The sequence below is a fragment of the Pseudorca crassidens genome, chromosome 15 (assembly GCF_039906515.1).
Source record: "Pseudorca crassidens isolate mPseCra1 chromosome 15, mPseCra1.hap1, whole genome shotgun sequence".
Lineage (NCBI taxonomy): Eukaryota > Metazoa > Chordata > Mammalia > Artiodactyla > Delphinidae > Pseudorca > Pseudorca crassidens.
Genome location: NC_090310.1, coordinates 19,806,667 through 19,825,889, shown reverse-complemented (window position 1 = coordinate 19,825,889; position 19,223 = coordinate 19,806,667). Strand labels below are relative to the sequence as shown.

General features: G+C 46.0%; 1 protein-coding gene across 3 annotated transcripts in view; it reads left to right on the top strand.

Annotated features, from left to right (window-relative positions):
* Nucleotides 1-19,223, top strand: part of PRKCB (protein kinase C beta) — a 308,802-nt gene that overhangs the window by 270,666 nt on the left and 18,913 nt on the right. For all 3 annotated transcript variants that reach the window (XM_067706359.1, XM_067706358.1, XM_067706360.1), the window contains exons 13-16: nt 2,470-2,608; nt 6,658-6,738; nt 7,020-7,127; nt 12,294-12,434. In XM_067706359.1, coding sequence (XP_067562460.1) covers nt 2,470-2,608; nt 6,658-6,738; nt 7,020-7,127; nt 12,294-12,434 — 469 coding nt within the window. The remainder of the gene's footprint in view (nt 1-2,469; nt 2,609-6,657; nt 6,739-7,019; nt 7,128-12,293; nt 12,435-19,223) is intronic.

The window sequence follows — 19,223 nt, the reverse complement described above, 5'->3', positions numbered from 1 at the left end:
TCTTTAAATGTTATAAATGCCCCTCTTCTTCATTTGGATCTCTAGTTATTTGGACAGTTCTTAAGTAAAGAGGATGAGGAATCATGCTAGACTTGCGCTCTCTGAGGACCATGGCTGGAGATGTTGGTTGCGGGGAGGACAAACGACCCTTCCAAACTTAGTGTCTGATTTGTAGATTACCGTCTCTGGAATGTGTGTTGATTTTGCCCTTGATGGATTTGTGAACATGAAACATCTGGCCAGCCCTCTTTAGAAAGCAGGAATGAAGATTTATTACATTAAACAAAAGAATGGAGTGGGCTATCAAAACACTATTATGTGACAGTGAATATGACCAGGGCGTGCTCCAGCCCCATGACCTGCTGGCTCTTAGCACCTCAAGCTCCTTTTCTATAATAGATGAAGATGTCCTCACTTCCAGAGTTGCTTGCCCCAGCTGCCTCCTTGGGGGCATGTGGTCAAGCTGAGGGGAATGTCATGGATCTCCGTCAATCAAATCACATGCAGACCTGGTATGTTTAGGTGAAACAAGTGTCTGCAAAGTCAGCTTTTCTAAGTTCCAAGCTGGCCTTCAGAGACCTCTGTGGCTTGTAGAGAAACATGAAGGCTGGATATGGGTAGCACCATGGACAGCACCAGAGATCGTGGAATGTTGCTGTTGGTAAACACTGGGGTGGAAGTGAGCTTCCCCTTGGATGAAGAGACCTCACAGACATAGATAGTAGATGCCAGGATATATTTTCAGGTTGTATTTGTTTAGTTGAAGATGATGACAGCAACTACATTCAAACTAACTTACATTAAAGGAGGCATTTTCTGGTTGACACAACTGAAAAGTCCAGGAGGCAGATCTCACTTCAGGCCTGGATGGATCCAGTGGCTCAAATGATGTTATGAGCATTTATTCTCTTTCTCTAGGTTCTGCGTTATTTATACTAGCTTTCTTCTCTCCATCTGTGACCCTCGCACTTCTAGACTTACTTTCTACCACCTGAGCCATCCCAATGGAAAAAGAGCTCATCTCTTTCCTGATGGTATCCGCGAAAATGCCAGGGCTGATGTTGATGTTCAGAGGCTTTGAGTAGCTCATAGTGGGTCACGTGGCCATTCCTGAACCAGTCACTGTGACCAGCAGGATTTCCACTGGCCAGGACAGGACCACATGACCACTCCTGGAACCAGAAGTTAAGAGCCGCATCACCAACCATGAGAATCAGGGAAGGTGGTTCTTGAGAATCAGGCAAGATGGTTCTTCAGAGCAATATTAGGATGCTTGAGAATGGCTTGAGAATCATGGAAGGTGGTTCTTCAAAGGAATAATAGGTTGCTTTCACCCCAGGATGCTAGAATAGGCAGAAGCCACAGATGTCCACCACCCACTGAAGATGATTTAAAGGAGAGATCTGAACTGAACAGTAGATCCCTTTACCTCTGAGGAAGTTGGATTTCTCATGGGATTGAGGAAGTCTGGCCCATAGATCGTCCCTACTCATTGATGCTGAAACACCAAGTGATGACATTGGAGTCAGTGTTTAGGGAGGAGGAAAGTGTGATGATATTGGAGTCTTCAGATACACTGGGAGTGTGCAAGTGTCCCCAAACATCAAACTCTCCTCATCAACATGGATGAAATAAAAGAATGGGAGTGTAGCCCGTGTCGTTTAGGACATCGCTCCATGGAGGTGACACCTTCCTGACACTCTGTTACAGTAACCTCCTTCAGTTCCTGTCCATCTCATCATTCTTTTTATTTCCTTCGTACCATCCATCAGAAGCTATAATAAGCATGCTTATAGATTTGAATACTTGGTAATTGTCTTTTCCCCTCCACTAGAATTTAATCCTAACAAGAGCAGGATGCTTGTTTATCTTGTTCATAGTATATATCTCACTCAACGCATAGTGCCTGTCACATAGTAGGTGTGCAACACATATTTTTTGGTTGAAAGAATCAGTAGAAACTCCTGGGTTCATGGCCTAGGAACTGGCTTAGGAGAGCTTGGGGCATTTGGTGTTAAATAAGATGCTCTCAATCCATTTTTTTCTCCATGATTTTCAGAGATTTTTTAAAAATAAAAATGTGTGTAAAACATATCTTCCTACGAAATGTAAGCGGTCCTGAAGTCGCAGAGGTCAACTCTGGAGATGCTCCTGGATACAGGAAGCTTCTGTGGAAGCTTCTGTCCTTTATATAGCTGTCTGTGGATCACTCTTCTCAGAGCTGCCGTCTCACTGTGTCCTTCTGAGACGCTTGGCACAGTTGGCTCTGTAGGAAAAGCAAAGCACAGGGGTTTGTGCACCCTTGTATCTCCCTGCCAGATTATAAGCTGTTGGAGGGCAAGGGCTGCGTTGTACCCACGGCTGTGCCCCCAACACCCCTGCTGTAGTGTCTGGCGCATAATGAGTGGCTGTTGGTTGACTTGAAATAAATAGCATTTAATTAAATCTCTAAATCTTCTGTCTGCACAGAGACCTGAAACTTGACAATGTGATGCTGGATTCCGAGGGTCACATCAAGATCGCTGATTTTGGCATGTGTAAGGAAAACATCTGGGACGGAGTGACAACCAAGACCTTCTGTGGCACTCCAGACTACATCGCCCCTGAGGTGAGCTGATGCCAACCCCTAAGGCGTGTCTGTGTTGTGTTGATGTACTGATGTCTCCCCGGGGCCCTAGGTGGCCACATAGGAGCTGGGAAAGGTTCAGGGGGTACCTGACAAGCAAACCTCAGGCTGATCCTTCTCCTGTCCTCTAAATTATTCCTTTGCGATCACACATGAAAATTAGCTTAGCACACATCCAGAAGCTCAGGCCCAAAATACATCAAGGTTTGGGAGAAAATTTAAATAAAACTCAAAAGAACCATCCACCACACATCAGTAAAATTCTTCATCAAGCTGCTATGGCTCATGGCCATAGGATACCTCCTAATTTTGACACTGAAACATTTGTTCAGGGGAGGGAGGGAGGGAGGGGGAGGGGAAAGGGATAGATCGATTCTCTGGACTGACTTATGACACAGGAGCTGTGTACTAATAGGTATGCAGTAGTTGTGCTAAATCCTAAAAGCCTCAGAATTTTTCTTCCTATGATTAAGATATAAATGAAAGTGTGAAGATTTATTTTAGTGCCTCCCCGTTCCTTCCCAAAGGAAACGGTCAGTTGCAGAATGGATTTCCCCAACATGTCATGGTACAAAAATTTGTGCCAGATGATAGCCTTCCTTTTTCTCTGAATTGGTGCTCAGAAAGGTGGCATTCTGCAATCTGTTACTGGATTTTTATGGAAAGGAACTGAGAGCTTGGCAGAGAGTCTGGGAAATGGACATTCTAGAATTCCTCTTTTCCTGACTGTTAAGGCTTCATATGTAACAATGGTGACGGGAGGCCCCATGTCACTAAGTAGCTCGGCACTAAATTTAAAACCTGCATACTCTGTCACCAAAGCTGTTCCTCTTCTAGGGATCTAGTTTGCAAAACACACACACACACACACACACTCACACACACACACACACACACACACTCCATACGTGGAAGGATATGTGTTCGAAGTCCTTTCTTCCTTGCAGCACTATTTTTAATAATGAAAAATAGGGACTTCCTTGGCGGTCCAGTGGTTAAGACTTTGTCTTCCAACGCAGGGGGTGCAGTGATCGACCCCTGGTCGGGGAGCTAAGATCCCACACACCTGGCTGCCCAAAAAAAAAAAAAAAACTGAAACATAAAACAGAAGCAATATTGTAACAAATTCAGTAAAGACTTTAAAAGTGGTCCACATCAAAAAAAATCTTAACAAAGAAATAATGAAAAACGGAAGGCAACCTCAAAGACGATCAATAAAGGAACAGTGCTACATTGCATATTAAGAAATATTGTTCAGCCCTTACAAAGATCAGAGCACACCTGTCTGCACTACCTTGAACAATGTTTGTTGATTAAGGGATGGGCCATAGACTGAATGATTTATAGTATGGAATACTATTAGGCATCTGTATATGCAGATGTGGAAATACCATTGAGAGAAAAAAAGCAAGTTACAGAATGATAAATACAACATGATACCATTTCTGGAAAATAACACTAATACACAGAACACTGCTATATGTTTCTTATGAGTATGTAGATATGCATGCAAAAGTATAGAAAATCTGGAAGATTACAGACTGATTTTACAACATTGGTTACCTCTGAGGATAAGGCCGTGGTAAAGGGGAATTTAGCTTAATCTGTGTACTGTTTAAATTTTTCACAAGGTAAATGTATTTGTGTATTACTTGAGGAATTGGAAAGTAATCCTTTAAGCACTTAATCCTTTATTAGGACCCAATGGAGTTATCCCCACGTGACATACATTGCTTTATTATCATTTTGCTGATTAGGACATCAGACACAATTCCTTGATCTGCCATGAGTTCAGTGATCTCTGGTTCACAAGTCCCGCTGCCCTTAACAGTCACCTGGGGAGCTTTTAAAATGGGGATGTCCAGGCGTCACCCTAGGTGCATGGAATCAGAATCCCTGCAGGGTGGGCCTCCACATCTGTGGTTTTCAAAAGTTCCTGGGTGCTCGTGATGCCGGCAAGCAGGAGCCCCGACTTGTGTTACTGGGGAAGCTGCATCCTCCTCCAGCTCACAGCCCACAGCCCGCTGGGGAGGGGAATAAACTCAGGTCAGGTGTCCCCCTGCTTTGCCATTAAATAACCCCATCGCCTCCGGCTACTTCTTTCATCTCGCGCAGGCTCTATTTCCCTTTGTAAAAGGATTAACTTGTTAGGTTGTCATGAGGATCGAAGGAGACATGAAGTACTTTAAAAGTGGTGAGGGTGTGTGGGGGGAAACAGATCCTCTAACACACAAGCGCTGAGAGTATAAATTAGCACAGCCACTTGGGAGTTTAATTTGACAATTCTTCTTAAATTTAAGATTCGTATTTTTAACGACCTGATCACCTCTCTATTCAATTTGTATTTAATCAGATAGTGCCTGCGTGTACTAAAAGACATACAAGAGTATGTACTGCATTATTCCTAATAATGGAGAAAATAGGATGCCTAACAGTTAAATGTGTGCTGCATATACTTATGAAATTGATTTATTAAATTGATTTTATAAAAAAAAAAAAGTGTGAAAACACTTGCAATATGTGTTCTCCCAGAAAGCTTTCTCTTCATCCCTTGAGGTCAGTTCTCCTCAGAGGACACTTCTGATTTCAGGGCAGAAGCCGAGGTGGGAGATGGAATTGGATAAACGGACAGTTACTTTATAGCCAAGGTTGCTCAGACACACGTGTTGAGTAAAACAAACCATGACCGAATTAGAGAACTTTTGAGTCATAGCTGACATTTCGAGGGCATAATAAGTGAGAGGCACATATTTCTCTTTGATCCTCAGAAAACCCTATGACAGAGATATTATTATAAACTTCATTTTGTAGATGAGGAAACTGAGACTTAGAGAAGTTAAGTAGCTTCCCCCAGGGTCACACGCTGGGAAACGGCAGTCAGGATTCCAAGTCTGGACTGTCTGGCCCTCAATCCTCAGCCCTTAACCTTTGCTGTATCACCTTCTAATCCCTCTGATACAGTGAGTTTTACACCCCTACATCCTGATGGATGGTCACACAGCTGTTCGAGACTTTGCCATGCTCTGGGAATTTGGTAATAAATAAGAAAACCTTGAAAACTATGTGTACCATTTGATCCACCCATTCTACTCCTAGGAATTTATCTTAAGGAAAAACAAATTGAACAAATGTCCAGATATCTAATTACGTGGAAGGAACCCAGTCAGTTGGGTATTGATGAAATAGATTTTGGTATATCCATCCAATGGAACATTGTGCAGAGGTAAAAGCTGGTTATGTTGATGTACAGATATTAGCATGGAAATTCTAAATGAATAAAATCCTTTACTAAAATTCCACGTTAAAGTATTCATGCAAAGCACATACCTACACGCGGAGCTTAATATATATTAATAGAAAAAAACGTAGAAGGAAATAGACCAAATGTTAATCTTGATTTCTCTCTTGATAGAGGATTATGGGTGATTTCAATTGCATTCTCTTAGCTTATCTATATCTTTAAATAAATAGTAAAATAGGAATAAATGCTATTACATTTTTTAACTTAAAAGTCTTTTTAATTTTGGCAAAAAAGCACATTACCATCTTAACCAGTTCTAAGCATACAGTTCAGTAGCCTTAAATATATTCACATTGTTGTGTAAATGTTATTACTTTAGGAATGAGAAACGAAGATGGGTTTTCTTCTTTAAAATGCCACGCTCACTATATTAAAATCGAAAATAACACAACCATACTAGGTGCTTTAAAAAGGCAATGTGACATCCACAGATGTTTTCCCCGCCTGCGGGTATCTCTGCAAAAGGATGTCCATCTTCCTAAGGTAAAGAAATAGGTTGGGTGGACACTGGGCTCCCTGTTGACTCTTTTAGACAGAGACCCACATCTGGGACTGTGTCAGCCAATTTAATCTTTCACAATAGGCAGGTGACAGGCAAAGGAAGAACTCTCCCCCCGCCACCCTGCCCCCAGGGATGCTCCAGTCTTATTGTAAAAGAACTGCCTATTCAGTCAGTCTCAGCTGCTGCAAGAACCTGCCGTCTCCCTGACAGATGCCTTCTGTTTTCCAGATAATTGCTTATCAGCCCTATGGGAAGTCCGTGGATTGGTGGGCATTCGGAGTCCTGCTGTATGAGATGTTGGCTGGGCAGGTAATTGAATTTTAAGTGATTTGTAAGGAAAGTCCTCCCCCATCCCCACCCTCATGGTTTCTTTAGGAGAAAGTGTCAGCTTGATACCAGCTCACAGGTCTGAACCTCTATGACTTCCGTGACCTTGGGGTTATTACCCTAGTCTGTTCACCAGTTTTCCTTATCTTCTCCCTGGAAGTATGGCCTCGCTGTGGACCCCAGGGAGCAGCGCTTGTTGTTTTGGGGCAGTTGGGGGAGATTCAGGCAGGACTTCTTCTCCCACCCTATCCTCTGTCCCACAGGCACCCTTTGAAGGGGAGGATGAAGATGAACTCTTCCAGTCTATCATGGAACACAACGTGGCTTATCCAAAGTCCATGTCCAAGGAAGCTGTGGCCATCTGCAAAGGGGTGAGTGAGCCCCTTAGAGCTTGCGGCCGGGACCACCACCTACAGGGGTGCTGGTTGTGCCCTGCACAAGGATGCTTTGCCCAGGGTGGGGGAGGGGCAGTGGAGGCTGAACTCCACCCCTCACCCACTTGCCAGCCTGTGAGCCTGGTACAGAGCTGCTACCGCCCAGAGGAAAGGGAGCTTTTTTCTAATTTGCACAGAAGCACCGTGGAGGACTGCCTGCAATAGCATCTTGCTGCTGGCTGGGCTCCAGGCTCTAAGCCAGCACAGGGGAATGCTAATGGAGTGAATGAGGTAGGAAGCACAGAGACTTTGCCAAAGAGCTAGAACCCAGGGGAAGGTACACAAGAGCTCTGTGGCACGAATCTGTCAGCTTCACTCTGCGCTGGGGCCTACGTGGTTAGTTAATACTAGGAGCGTGTGACTTTTGTCCTAAGAAAATATCAACCAGTATTGAGTTTAAGGAATTCTCTAGATAAGTTGACCCAAACTGAGTGTCCCCAAACCCGTACTCCCTCGCCAACCCACAGATGGCTGAAAAATTCGCACATTTATACATTGTGATGTATGCAGATTGCACCTGTGGACAAAGCGGGACACATGTTTTGGGGTAAGGATTGCTTGTTATGCATCTTGCGTGCGGCCAGGATGTGCTCACAGTGACCTGGGTGAGTCCCTGGAGACCAGTGGTCCTCCCCGTTGGTACCATCAGGATGACCTGAAGTGCTTTTTCAGAAAGCGCAGACCTCAGCCTCACCCCAGAGAGTAAGTCTGGGCATCTGTATTGTAAAAAAAAGGTCGCTTGAAAACCACTGCCTTTAATTATCTTAACCAAATGTGGTAACTTTTCAACTGATGAAAGTACGAAAGCAACACTGAGAGATCCCCAGAGAACAGGGCCCAGGGATGCTGCCTTTATAAAGTTTTCCCTCCCACCAGTCAGCAGTACCAGGGCATTCTCAGCGTTAGAGCATGCCCACCTGTGTGTCTGGATAAACCAGGGCTGCCAGTCCTAGATTCTTGGAGTGTTTGCAGATTTCCCATTGCCCAACCCAGCCCTGCCCTTCCTCACCCATCAGACACCATGTGAGCTGGCTTGGGTGAAGGAAAGCTGAAGACTCAGGTGGTTTATAACAGCTGGGCCAGCCCCTCCATCTAGAAGCACCTTGCCATGCTGCCTAAATTCCCACTCTCAGTGAGTCACCTAAGATTTGTGTGTCAGCTGCATAGGTTAGGATGCAAATATCCCTGGGGAAAACATATGTGAATTCGTCTCAGTCCCTAACATCTTACAATTTATAGGTTGGGGCTTCCCTGGTGGCACAGTGGTTGAGAATCTGCCTACCAATGCAGGGGACATGGGTTCGAGCCCTGGTCTGGGGAGATCCCACATGCCGCGGAGCAAGTAGGCCCGTGAGCCACAACTACTGAGCCTGCGCGTCTGGAGCCTGTGCTCCGCAACAAGAGAGGCCGCGATAGTGAGAGGCCCCGCGCACCGTGATGAAGAGTGGCCCCCGCTCGCCGCAACTAGAGAAAGCCCGCACACAGAAACGAAGACCCAACACAGCAAAAGTTAATTAATTAATTAATAAACTCCTACCCCCAACATCTTCTTTAAAAAAAAAAAAATTTATAGGTTGAAAATAGTTTTTGAGGCTATGAGGCGGGGAGAGGGAAGACGAGGAACAGAGCATGGAGAGGTTCATTAGGAGCTTAAGCGAGGCCCCTTGGCACCAAGAGAGAGCATGGAACAAGGCCAGGGCAAACCCCTGTAGACATTATACGGGGTTGGGGAGAGGGAGGAGGTCATACATGAGCTCTCAGTTTGTTTAATAATTGCCAACATTTGGGCTAACCTGGTGGCGCAGTGGTTGAGAGTCCACCTGCCGATGCAGGGGACGCGGGTTCGTGCCCCGGTCCGGGAAGATCCCACATGCCGCGGAGCGGCTGGACCCGTGAGCCATGGCCGCTGAGCCTGCGCATCCGGAGCCTGTGCTCCGCGACGGGCGAGGCCACGACAGTGAGAGGCCCGCGTACCGCAAAAATTGCCAACATTTAAAGATCAGGGAATTTCCCATAAACATTCAGCTGTCCAGTTTCTCTTGAAAAATCTGATCTGTCCATGCTGGTCCGTCATTCCTGTAAGGCATCAGTCAGCTGAATTGGAAGCCACTGTCTCTTTAGGTAGAATGTGCCCTCTCCTATCCTGATTTTTCTGGGCAAAAATCCCCATGTGAGCACAAATCCCAGCATTATTAGCCCTATGACAACCGGGAAGTTGTTCAACTCCACCTACAGATTGAGGACACACCTATGGGACTGCACATAAGGTTCTCTGATGACTAGATGGGTTAATACGAGGAAATCATGTAGAAGAGAGTCTGGCACTCTGCTCTGAAACCCTTGGGTTATTACTCCTACTATTACTAATGCTGGCACTGCTGTGTTACATGCTAGCCTCCTCTTGTGTTTTGAGCTTGCATCTCCCGAGACGGGGATTTTTTAAGTGGCAGATTTTGGAGCTCAAGACCATTTGCAAATTTCAACCCTTTCACTTCCTAGGTGCGTGGTCTTGAGCACGTTACTTTGCATCTGTGGGCTTCTGTTTATCTCCGAAAATGGAATATTAATCCTTAATTAAACAGAGTTTTGGAGAGTGTTAAATGAGGTAACAGAAGAACTAAGCGTTTTGCATGGTGTTGGCACAGTAGTAGGTGCTCCGTACATGTTCAAGACCTTCCCCTTCACAGCTCTGCCTGCTTAGACAGCTGGGGTTCTAAGTGGGTCATGGAGGAGAGGGTTTTCCAGGTCAGCTGCATTCAGCTTCAGCTCCAATTAGCAGTTTCCCTGGTAGAGCAGATTTCTATTAATTTCAGACCCATAACCTTCAGGATTAACGAGGGTGACTTTCTTGCTATTGTGTTTGCGGACCTTTCTGAGTTGTGTCGGCTGAGGCCTGTGTAGGCTTTTTCTTCAAGGTTGATGCTCCAGAGAAGGGGTGATGCTCAAGTGAACAGCCAAATGCTTCCTCCTGAACCGCGGGCCCCAGGGGGTCTGTCTGGGAGGTGATCAGAGATCGGAAGAGTGATTAAGTCCAGCTGTCTGCGTGGCTGGCTTTGGGCACAGGAGTTCAGCATGCAGGAGCTGAGCAGAGCTGGGCATTAGTGCTGGGTGTTTTCTGCAGTGGTTTTGCTCCGCCTGGCATTCTCCTGCCTACATGGAAAGTGAGCTAGGTTTTTGAAAACAGTGCCATTCCAATTGAAAATGTCCTATTTTCCATCCCATTAAAGACCCTATTTTCCACTGTAAAAAAAAAATTAGCATACGTTTGCTCAGATCACCATTCCCACTTTGTACAAACTTAAAGCAGACAGATGCCCCAACTGGCCACACGTTAGGGTGAAAACAAGAAGAAACTGTAAGATGGAGCTTCAAGACTCTGGGTCAGGCTGATCTGTTCAAAGCATAGTTCTGCTCATTAGCTGTGTAATCTTGAGTAGGTGACTACTTTTCAGGACCTGGTTTTTTTATGTGGAAAATGAGGATAATAGTTTCTGAGGCCTGAAGATGTTGTTGTGGAGTTGAAAGAGTGATATGTTACAGCTGAGAAGCCTTTGGCACAGAGCCTGGGCACACAGGGAGTGCTCAGGACACGGAAGCCGTTATCGATAGGGTTACTGGCTGTGCTAACCAAGACCTCGTAACCCTTTCTTTCCTGCCATCCTAATCCTATACAAAGGTCAAGGCTTGGCCCAATTTCCTTGCCCTACATAAACTTTTCCTGACCAAGCCAGGCCACAGATATCCCTGGGGAACCACATGTAATCTATTTCTCTAAAAACTCAAGGTTTAGAGGTCAGCAGAGGTGAGATCCAGTCCCAGCTCTGCCATCTACTATCTCTGTGTCAGTTGCCTTGTCACTCAAATGGTAAAAAGTAATACACCCAACTCATTGGGTATTGTGAGAATCAGGTAAGACCAGGCATATAATATATAAATAAAGAAGTAGCTTAGAACATAAGTGCCCAGTTATTTTTCCCCTGGAAGGTAAAGCATATAGGGAAAGTATGTGCTTGTGTGTGTGTGTGTGTGTGTGTGTGTGTAGGAGGGTAGCTTCTGATGACAAATTATCTGTAGCAAGAATCAGGCTGAGCTAAATGTCCCACAGAGTAGGTGTGAATTGCTGGATTCATCCCTTCCCCCATAATCCTGAAGCCCTGGGCAAAAATCTAAGGAATCTACCGCCTTGGGCTACTTGGGGTCAGGTCAGCTCCTGGAAGCTTCTTGGTCTTGTATGTTCCAATTGTTTTGTTTCTTCTTTTGATGGCCTCTTGCCGATCTTTTTTTTTTTTTTTTTAATTAATCATCAACTCCTCCGTCTTTACTCTCTGTGCATTTGCTGAAGACTTGAGATCAGAGATATTTTCATGCTGCTTTGGGTTCATTTACAAGAGGAAGCCTGTCTGGTTTCATCTTGGAGCAGCTATTCATCTTGTTATTTAGCACCGGCTCAGAGACCCAAAGATGGAGGGTTTTGATAATTAAGTAATTTAAATGGGACACCAAAGAAACCTCAGCGGAGTTTACTGTAATGTGTGATACAAGAGAAATGAGCTGGGCTAGGTTTTGACTATTTAATGAGCTTTGGAAAGTAATTACTTGAAACTTGGGTCCATTTGACTAATATTTTTTCTTCTGACTTGTCATTTTCACAAGTGCTTTACTGAGAAATGCAAATATTATCTGAATGAACGTGCCCTTTGCTTTGGTCAAACTCCAGTTTCCTAGTGGTGGCAGGAGGGGAATTTGAAGATATTGAAACTGTTCTCATTAAATGCATCAGTAACTGCGTAAACCTCATTCATAAATCAAAATGAATCATGTGACATTTCTAACTTGAAGTTCAGGGCCACATTCAGGCTGAGGTTTGATTAACCATAAGGGATCTTGTTCTGGGACGGGGGGGGCAGCAGGCACTACTGTCGGGTCCTCCTATTAGAAAGACCTGGCTAGGAAATTACTGCTGGGATGAAAAGCAAAAAATAAAGATTAGTTGGGACTCTTCCTCAAGCTGTCTTCCCTAATTCATAGGAGTGATCATTTCTGAGAGTCCCACGTTTCCCGTCCTGAAATTCATTAAATTCCACGTTTCTCTTTCTCTTGAAGCTGATGACCAAACACCCGGGCAAACGCCTGGGTTGTGGACCTGAAGGTGAACGTGACATTAAAGAGCATGCATTTTTCCGGTATATTGACTGGGAGAAACTTGAACGCAAAGAGATTCAACCCCCGTATAAGCCGAAAGCCGTAAGTAAACCGTTCTCTCTGGTTGTTGGGTCCACATCATAACACTCTCTTTCTCTCTCCAATGCGTGTGCCCTTGGTGTCCTCCGAGGGGTGGACCTCGATCTAGGAGCGCTCACATTTATACTCAAAGGCAGTGGGTACAAAAATGGAGTTTTCCATCCACACGGCCTCTATGAATGTGGGAAAGACCATGGACATCGAGTTTTTGTTTTATCGATTCAATTATTGTAACCGTCTGAGCTGGGGAATGGTTCTTGGGTGAGCAGAGTTCAGATCCATTCTTGGACAGTGATAAAGAATCTAATTTTGCCCTCGTTCTTTCCTTGGTTCGACTGTGTCATTTTCTCTTCATACTGACGTTGAAAAGGTCATGCTGTTTATCTCAACAGTATTTAAGTTTAATTCTGAAATATACACTCCATCTGAGTCAGTAAAGAAGACAGAACCACCAGCCAGCTCCCACCCAAGGCGAACCAGAATGAGTGACGTGCTGGTAGCCCTCCTGGAGGCTCTGGGCGTAGATATAGCTCTCAGAGAACCGTTACTAGAATAGTAAAGGTCTCACATTTCCTGCAGTTGTGTGCACACGGTAGTGCTTCTATCCCCAAAGACTCAGCAGGGGGGAGGAGTTTGCCCCTGAATTAATCGGAACCGTGGTTCTACTGGGAGGATATTTCTTCGTTAGATTAAGTACAGCGGAGACCTGGTGACTTTATTATGAGTTGTAAAACTACCGACTGAGGCTGAAAAGGGAGCACAAACATTGTCACCGAAACCTGAAATTGTGAGGGTCTCAGATGTTAAGATGAAGAAAATGACAGTGATAACGGTGCTTGTTTTGATATCATTATTATGAATTTCTTGGCCACTTATCTGGCCATATTAAACACTTCACACATAGCATCTGATTAAATCCTCACAACAACCTATTAAGCAAGTGCTTCCATGTAATGGAAGAGGAAATGGAAGCACAGAGGGGTTAAGCGCTCTGTCCAAGGTCACTCAGCCAGCGTGTGAGGAAGCGAGGATTCAGAGTCTGACTCCGTTAGAGGTGTACCAGGATGCCCGGGGCAAAGGACATGTAGTTCTGCTTCTGTCATCTCGCCAGTCCTGCACATCCCAAATGCTTAGGATCACAGCATCCCTGATGAATTCTGTTTCTCTCTGGACACTTCCTGGTGTTCAGATACAGGGTCCTTTTAGAGGCAGCCAGTTCCACACTGTGGTCCTTCTAATTGTTGCCAACATGTATACTGATATCAAATCAGCCTCCCCAGAATTGCCATCACTGGGTCCTGTTCTATCAACCAGAGCCTCTTTCTCTGTAGCACATCCTTATACTCCTGAATCCTGCGATTTTCAGGCTAAACACGCCCCTCCTCCACTTGCAAGCATGTCCCGTGTGACATCACCTCTGGGTGCCTGATGTCCTCCAGGTAATCAACATCCATCTTAAAATACAGACACAGGATTGAGCACAATATTCCTAATAGTGTCTGACCCTCGGTGAATGCAGTGGGTCCAACGAACCATCTCTTGATTATTCTGCATCTGGACAACTTGGACGAGTCGTTTCCCCTCTCTGCTCTTCTGCTGCATCGTCTGCAGTACAGCGATGATAACAGTTGCTCCATCAGAGGCTCATAATGCATAGAGCACTCAGCACGTGCCCGGGACGCAGGAGGCCCTCTGGGATAGTTGATGATTTTTGTTAGCGGCGTGTCACACGTTGGTCGTTGTGTTGGGTGCAGAGTCTTTGAGGGGCAGAACAGTGTTAAGTCCTGCTGCTGCTAGTCCCTAAGATAATGTCCATGTGTACACTTGGGGTTCATGTGTACACCTGCATGTCATAGGCAGTATCATCACTTTTGTTATATAAAAAACAATCAAAAAGCAATCTGGGGGCTTCCCTGGTGGCGCAGTGGTTGAGAGTCCGCCTGCCGATGCAGGGGACACGGGTTCGTGCCCCGGTCCGGGAAGATCCCACATGCGGCTGGGCCCGTGAGCCATGGCCGCTGAGCCTGTGCGTCCGGAGCCTGTGCTCCGCAACGGGAGAGGCCACAACAGTGAGAGGCCCACGTACTGCAAAAAAAAAAAAAAAAGCAATCTGGAAGAGAAGAGTGGATTCTCCATTCAGGAAACTGGGAACCTGAAGGTGGCACACACAAACCACTTGGGTTTTGTGGGGCTCTTCATGAGGTCTCAAAATGTGGACCAATCTCTCTTCACTTGGCCGGAGGAAAGATGCAAATGCCCCCATCCCCACCAGCATTGAGCCACTGACATTTGAGGTTCATTCTTTACGTGTAGAGCAGTGGTTTTTCAAAGTGTGGTCCCCAGACCAGCAGTATCACCTAGGAACTTTAGGAGTGAAATTCTCAGGCCCTGCCCCAGACCTCCTGAATCAGAAACCCTGAGGGGGGTGGGGCTCTCTAGGTGAATCTGATAAACACTCCAGGCTGGGAATCACTGCTGTGGAGTTCATGGTCAAAAGCTCAGGCAGGGAAGCTAGACAGAGGCCAAAGGAATGTGGCAAGGAGAGAAATCTCTTTAAGAGGAAGATACTGGTTCTCACACAGTCTGAGTGAGGGGTGGTACCTTCCAGGAACAGGTAGCTACAGAGGCCAGGCAGGTAATGTCAGTGAGGGAGGTGGGGGTAGCGGGGAAAGGGGCAGACGGGGAGCTGGTGGCTCTCAGGGGCTCGGTGGGTGTTCATCTCCAGCGGACCAGTTGGAGGATCCTGTGACTCATGACTAATTAGTGTATTCTTTTTATATTATCCATGATAATAACAGCTGCCTTCTCCTGAGAACCTTCTACGAGCTGGGCACCGGGCTAGCCAGACTGGTCCTGTGGGCATGCAGGCTCTGCATTGCTCCATCCTCATTGGGATTTTCATATGAAATCTCACTATTTTTATAAATATGTCAGCAACAAGTTTTAAAAATTAAACACAAATCAGGTCAAATAAAACACACCCATGAACCGTATGTGGCTGTCAGTTTATAACCTCTAGAATAGTGATCACTCAAAGTCAGGTTGAAGTTTAGCCGGTTAGTACTGGTTACTGACAACCAGAGCCCATTTTGACTGGTTAAATACTTAGAAATATTTAACCTGGCTCAAAGGAGGTGCTCAGGAAAAATTAGCTGTTCTTATCATTGATAATACAAAAAGATTACAATAGTTAGTGATGATCTACAGAACCCTTCAACTGTTCTATATTGGATATGGTTTCCAGCCAGCCAGTGTCTTGAAATGCCTCATGTGGGTTTAACAATGACTTTCAAAGTACAGTGACTGGACTGGGCTATAGACTTCAAGATGTTCTACAACCAGCTCTAAGGGGAAGAGGCACTGCCCTTGATTTTCTTAGGGTGAATTAGAAATAAACATAATAATGAATACACCACCCACTCATCTGATTCAATCTGGGCACACGCCTTTCACACAGCAGGTGCCAGCCTTAGAGCCCCTCCCCCCGCCCCCCCCCAGGGATTTCACATTTCCCCTTCCCCACACCTTCTGAAAGGCCCGCGGTGAGTGTGTGCAGAGTTCCATATGCCTCGTGGGATATTAAAAGGCATGCATGTATCTGTCAGTGTTCCTGATTCATGCATGCTATTAGAGTGCAGCAAGAGAAAGAAAAAACATGGGGCAATAACAGAGGATTATATTCAAACATCAGTGAAGGGTGCTATTATTGGAGGTTCATTAAAATAATTTTAAATGGATTTTTAAAGTCGTTCTCTTTTATTGTGGCAAGAGCTCTTCGCAGAGTAGCATTGGAAACTACTGAAACACATTAGCCTCATGTATTGTTTCGGGTACAAGAGTAATTTTTTTAACGTGCATCTGATCGTGTCACTCTCTTGCTTAAAGACCCCCGATGGCTCTCTGCCAGCCCCGGGATAATGTCTATTGTTCCGTAGCATATATGGCTTTATAGTCTCCCCAGGTCCAGTCTCTGCTGCCTCCCCAGACTCTTTACTTCAAGAACTGGCATTTCTGAGTGTCGTTCAGTTCCTCAAACATGCAGTGCCTTCCCTTCCCTTCCTGGCTTTCCCCACGTGGAGCCAGCTACCTGGAAACCCCAAAGCCTTCCCGTGCTCCCTGCACCCCCCATCCTCCTGGTGCCTCCCTCCTTCCTCCTCATCAGATCGGTAGACCATCACCCACGCAGGGAGGCTCTTGTCGATTCCTGAGTAGGGATCACCTGCTAGTGTCCCATCAACAAACTCATCACACTTTGTCGTAATTACTTGTTCAGTGTAAGGTCTGTCTTTTTGGCGAGCCTAAAAGATCGCGACTGTCTTTTTCAGGGTTGGATCCCAGTGCTTAGCATAAGGTTGAGCACACGACATGTGCTTAATCATTTTTACTGAATAAATGAGTGATTAAATGAAAGGCTGTCAAATAGGATGCTGCAATGCACTGTGCTGAGGAACATACTGGATTCTTTAGGGATATATAGTAGAGTACAGGGTGTTTTTCTTATGTACAGCAGTGTGTCTCAAATAAATTGGTTGTTGTGTAAGCTACCCTATTTAAAAAGGGCTATAATTTGGGTGCTGAGTTGTATCTGTCATGGCATCGTTTGGTTGTGTGATGAAGGATCTGATGATGCAATGCATGAATGTTGGACTTTGGATGGAGGGGGCTGTGACTTCCGCAGTCTGTCGTTGCCCAGCCAATGCTACAGGTGCCGTGATGCAGCCTAGCGGAGCTTCTTAAACTTTAATGTGCATACGGAGTCTCTTGGGCATCTGATTAAACTGTGGATTCTGATTCCGCCAGTCTGGGGTAGGGCCTGAGATGCTGCGTTTCTAACATGATCCCAGGTGAGAGGATGCTGCTGGACCACGGTGTAGCAGGGGCTACCTCATGGTTCTGTGGGGTCCCACCAGCCAGTGAGTTGACTGGTGGATCCTGTTGTAGTCAGTGTGCAGTGTGGCATGGTGAGGGCTATGCTGAAGGGGTGTATATGTTTTAGTACAGAATGTGCTTGGAATGTGGCTTCGGACGCGTGGTAGGGTGCTGTAGGTCAGTGTGCGGCGGATGGGAGGTGCTGGTTTGTGGCTGAAGGGCGGAGGATGTGGCTGGGCATGTGGTGGAGTAGTGGGTTGAGAAGCAGCGCGTTCTGGTTCCGTCCTCTAGTGGGGGCGTTATGGGTCATCCATTCAGCAGGTGTTTATTGATGTTCTAGGCCCTGGAGACATGGCAATAAAAATAAAAATCTCTGTATATTCTAGAGGGAGTGGGCAAATAATGAACATAGAAATCCGTGACTATGTCAGAAGTTGATAAGCATTATGGAAGGTTGGGAATTGGGAGAGCAGGGTCACAGAGACGTCAGTTTTAAATAGGGTCGTTGGAAAGCCTCACTGAGAAAGTGACATTTCAGCAAAGATGGGAAGAAGGTGAGGGAAGGAGGGAGCCGTGTGTATATCTGGGGGAGAGAGTGGTTTGGGTGGTAGTAATAGGTGCAAAGGCCCTGGGGCAGGAGCTGGCCTGGCACGTTCAGGGAAGAGCAGAGAGTCCAGGTGGCTGAGCTGAGCCGGCAAGGGAGAGAGTGAAAGGAGATGAGATCAGAGAGGCCACGGGAGGGGCAGATGGTACAGGCCATTGAGGATCTGCGGCTTTCACTCCAGCTAAGGTGGGCAGAGAAGTATCTTGATCTGACTGTTGTGGGGGGAGGGGTGAAATCAGGAGATGGGTTATGAGACTCTTGTGCTAATCCAGGTGGGAGGTGCTGTCTGGTGATCAGCTTGGAATGTGGCTGTGCTGTCGTGGAGGGTGTGTTGAGGCCACACCGTGGGTGAGCACGTCTTACAGGAGAATTTGTGGTATGTGGTGCTATAATGTCTCAGTGCACGGTAGGCTAGTGTAAGGTGTTTAAATCAAAACGCCTGATTGAGATTTCAGTGGCGTTCGTATATCATTATGAACTGCCTCGGTGAAGTCCAGTGGTGTCCATGACACCTGACGCAGGGCTCGCCCTGAAAATGAGGTAGGGACACAGACCCTGGGCTCAAGGCTCCAGTTGCCCCATGGAGGCAGCCCTTGGATCAACTCACCCAACAGGCAGCATAGATGCAGCAAATTGAAGAGTGAGAGAAAAGGAACAAGGCGACAAGGGTGCCCTGTTTCATTACAGTCTACGGAGCCTGCAATACTAGGGTGTGTGTACAGAGACCTGCCCACTAGTAAGCGTGGCTCTATTCTTGTCCTAAGACATGATCATCTGATTGTCATTTTGCTCTGGGCAGGGGTTGAGTGCAGTTGGACGGGACATAGTCATTAAGAAACATCTCTTTCCCTACATCCTTTCATCGAGGGCGGCCATCTGACACTGTCTAGACATGATCAGCGTGCTCACCCCTCCTTCCTTCCCTTCCAGCCTTGGTGTCAGGCTCACAGACTCCAGCCCCACCCTATGATAGGCTGATGCCAGTCACTTCTGCTCTGGTTACCTATTCTCTGTTCTCATCACTTTACATAAAGTCCCGTAGAATTTTGAGGCATCTGCACGTCTGGAAAGTCTTGGAATCTCGCAAAGTAAAAAAACGGAGCCCCTTCTCCCCGTTCTACTTTTTTCAGCCTCTCATTTAATATCCTTTCGAAAATACTGCATAGGGTACTGATCCCATACCATTACTCGCATCCTCTGGGAGCCTAAATGCCGAACTGCTCACAGGACTTGGTTTCTTGGTAATTCTGTCATCTGAAAACATTGTTTATGTAGCTGAGGTCAAAAGCTTCAAGTACTGCTTTAATGAGCTGCAATTC